We start from the raw sequence: 3,328 nt of genomic DNA on the forward strand, positions 1-3,328 counted from the left end.
CTTGCCCAAAAAGATTTTAAGGGAAATTAATTCAAGGCGTAGATGTTTTCTTTGGACTGGTAAAGGTAATCCTAGCAGGAAAGCTTTTGTCTCTTGGAAATTTATGTGTTTGCCTAAAGTGTGTGGAGGTTAGAATTTGACCTCTCTTGAGGATTGGAATAAAGCTGCTATCTCTAAAGTCCTTTGGGATATCTCTCATAGATCTGAACATCTTTGGGTAAGGTGGATTCATACCTATTATTTCAAAGGTAAGGATTTCTGGTCTGCTCCTATCCCTATGAAGTGTTCCTGGGTGCTAAAGAAAATTATGAGTTGTAGGGCTCTTGTTGATAGTATTGGTGGCTGGTCTGGGGTTACTAATAATGGTAGAATGAGCATCAGAAAGTTCTATGGTCAAATTAGGCCCCGGGCTAAGAAAGTCACTTGGAAGAGATTGATATGTAACAATAAGGCTTCCCCTAAGAGCCTTTTTGTTACTTGCTTAGCATTGTGGAATAGATTGGTGACTAAAGATAGAATTATTGCTTGGAGCATATCTTGTGACCCTTCTTGCTTTTTTTTCTCCAGTTCTGATGAGACTGTTGCTCATTTGTTCTTTGAGTGCAATTATTCTACTGATATTTGGAACAGATTGCTGCTGTTACTTGGTTACTGCAGGTCTGCTAAGAGCTTTCAGACTGAGGTTGAGTGGGTTTTGCAGCAAAGCAGGAGATCTAGTGCTAAGGGAAAGTTGATGTCTATGTATTTTGCTGAAGCAATGCATTGTATTTTGATTCAAAGGAACACTCTGATGTTCATAGGGAACTATAAGTCTACTGATGTTGCTATTAGAGACATAATTTTTGATGTGGCTTGTAGAAGTATTGAAGCTGATAGAAAATTGCTTTATTTGTAATTTTGGTTTGTTTTTGGTTGTGGTTGTTGTTTTGCCTTTGTTGTCTAGTCTTGCTGCTGTTTTGTAGTTGAGTCTAGGATTGCCATTTGTTTGTTTCTCCTGTTCTCTTCTCTTTGCACCCTTCCTAGAAGGTGACTAGGGTTTGGAATAGGTGTTGTTCTTGGTTGATGTGAATTATTGATCCGAAAATCAACAAAACACAAGGGATATGTTTAAGTCTAATTCTATACAGGAAATCCACCAAGAATTAAACAAAAACTAAGATTAATCAATTAAGAATCCACCTAATTAATCAATCCAAACGAATGTTTTAACTAAAACAAGCAAAACAGCAATTGATCGCAATCAACCAAAACTCAAGTATGCAACTTAAGAAATAAATCTGAATATTAATCTATGTATATTTATTTGTGTGTTTACAGCCCTATTTATAAGACTTAGTTTACCTAGGAAGATTAGGACAAGTCCCTAATTCAATCCTAATTAAACTAGAATTCTAACTTGCTTGAAGAGCAAGCACCTTGGCGCACAAGCATACACCAAACTGATTTATTTTGCTAACTAACTGATTTTTAAAGCAACTAAATAAATAAATAAAAATTAAAGAATTAAATAAAGATTAAAGATCCTAATGCTTGAACCAAGAAAAACCCTTTCAAGTGAAAGGTAAAAACTTGTAAGCAAAATTCTAAGTAAAGAAAATTCAAGAAAGTTCAAGAAAGTGAACTAGACTCCAAGAAAAGCCACTAAGCAAACCGTGGCTTTGCTTTGATATCCAAGAAAGTGTCCATGCAATGCTTGGCTTGAATCAATGTTTAGGGACAAGTTATCTTGATGCATGATAAGCAAATCTTCGAAGTTCTCCATGCTTAGACTTGCATCATCCTCCTCTTCTTCGAAAGAATTTGTCCTCAAATCTCGAAGTTCTTCATCAGGAATATACTTAGCCAAATCGCCAACATTGAATGTAGCACTAACTCCATATTCTCCCGGAAGTTCTAACTTATAAGCATTGTCATTGATCTTCTCAATAATCTTGAAAGGACCTTCACTTCTAGGCATCAACTTATTCTTGCGTTTTCCTGGAAATCTTTCCTTTCTCAAATGTAACCATACCAAGTCTCCAACATTGTAACCTTGTTGCTTTCTATGCTTGTTTGCTCTAGCTTTGTACATGTCATTTACTTTCTCTATTCTTGTTCGAACTTGAGCATGTAATTTCAGCATACTCTTCAACTTAGACTCGGCATCTTTGTGAATTAACTCACCCTTAGGCAATGGAACAAGATCAATTGGAAGTTTCGGATTGACTCCATAAACTACCTCAAAGGGACTATGTTTGGTAGCATATGTAGGTGATCTATTATAAGCAAACTCCGCATGAGCTAACTTGATGTCCCAATCCTTTTGTGTCTTACTCACTAACCCACGCAAAAGTGCACCAAGAGTACGATTAGTAACCTCGGTTTGTCCATCAGTTTGTGGATGGTAAGATGTACTAAAGAGCAATTTAGTTCCCACAAGCTTCCATAGAGACTTCCAAAAGAAACTCATGAACTTTGTATCTCGATCACTCACAATAGTTTTTGGAATTCCATGCAATCTAACAATCTCTTTGAAGTACAATTCCGCCACTTTCATAGCATCATCCACTTTGTGACAAGGAACAAAATGAGCCATCTTAGAGAACCTATCCACAACAACCATAATAGAGTCTTTCCCCCGTTGTGTTCTCGGCAATCCCACAATAAAATCCATAGAAATATCTTCCCAAGGTGAATCTGGAACAGGTAAAGGAGTATACAAGCCTTGATGAAAAGTAGCCTTCGCTTTTTGACAAGTTGCACACCTAGAAATAACTAGTTGCACATCCGTGAGCATCTTAGGCCAATAGAAGTGTTCTTGTAACATACTCAAGGTCTTTGTAATGCCAAAGTGACCAGCAATTCCTCCCCCATGAGCTTCTCTAACAACTAGCTCTCTAATAGAACACTTAGGAAGACAAAGTCGATTTCCTTTGAAAAGAAAACCATCTTGCAGCAAATAAGAACCCACTGCTCCTTTAGAACACTCTTCAATCAATGTAGCAAAATCATCATCACCTTTGTAGTATTCTTTGATCAATTCAAAACCAAGTAGCTTGCTATTTAGAATTCCAATCAAAGTGTATCTTCTAGATAATGCATCAGCCACAACATTCGATTTCCCTTCTTTGTACCTTGAAGAAAAATTAAATGATTGTAAAAATTCAACCCATGTAGCATGTCTAGGATTGAGCTTTTGTTGTCCATGTATGTACTTCAATGCTTCATGATCAGAATGCAACACAAAGTGATTAGGTCGGAGATAATGACTCCAATGATCTAAAGCTCTAACAATGGCATAGAACTCTTTATCATAAGTAGAATAGTTCAATCGAGCTCCTCCCAATTT

At 36.7% G+C, this 3,328-nt stretch overlaps 1 protein-coding gene across 1 annotated transcript; it reads left to right on the forward strand.

Annotated features, from left to right (window-relative positions):
- Positions 1-307: 307 nt before the first annotated feature.
- LOC145625027 (uncharacterized) lies at positions 308-895 on the forward strand. The gene has a single exon (XM_081678109.1). The coding sequence runs from the start codon at positions 308-310 to the stop codon at positions 893-895; it is 588 nt and encodes a 195-aa protein (XP_081534235.1).
- The last annotated feature ends 2,433 nt before the right edge of the window (positions 896-3,328 follow it).

This window comes from Chenopodium album, chromosome 3 (assembly GCF_948465745.1).
Source record: "Chenopodium album chromosome 3, dcCheAlbu1.1, whole genome shotgun sequence".
In the NCBI taxonomy this organism is placed as follows: Eukaryota; Viridiplantae; Streptophyta; class Magnoliopsida; order Caryophyllales; family Amaranthaceae; genus Chenopodium; species Chenopodium album.

Excerpts from the sequence above, each read along its gene's own strand:
- LOC145625027 (XM_081678109.1), top strand. The coding sequence starts at position 308 with ATGAGTTGTAGGGCTCTTGTTGATAGTATTGGTGGCTGGTCTGGGGTT.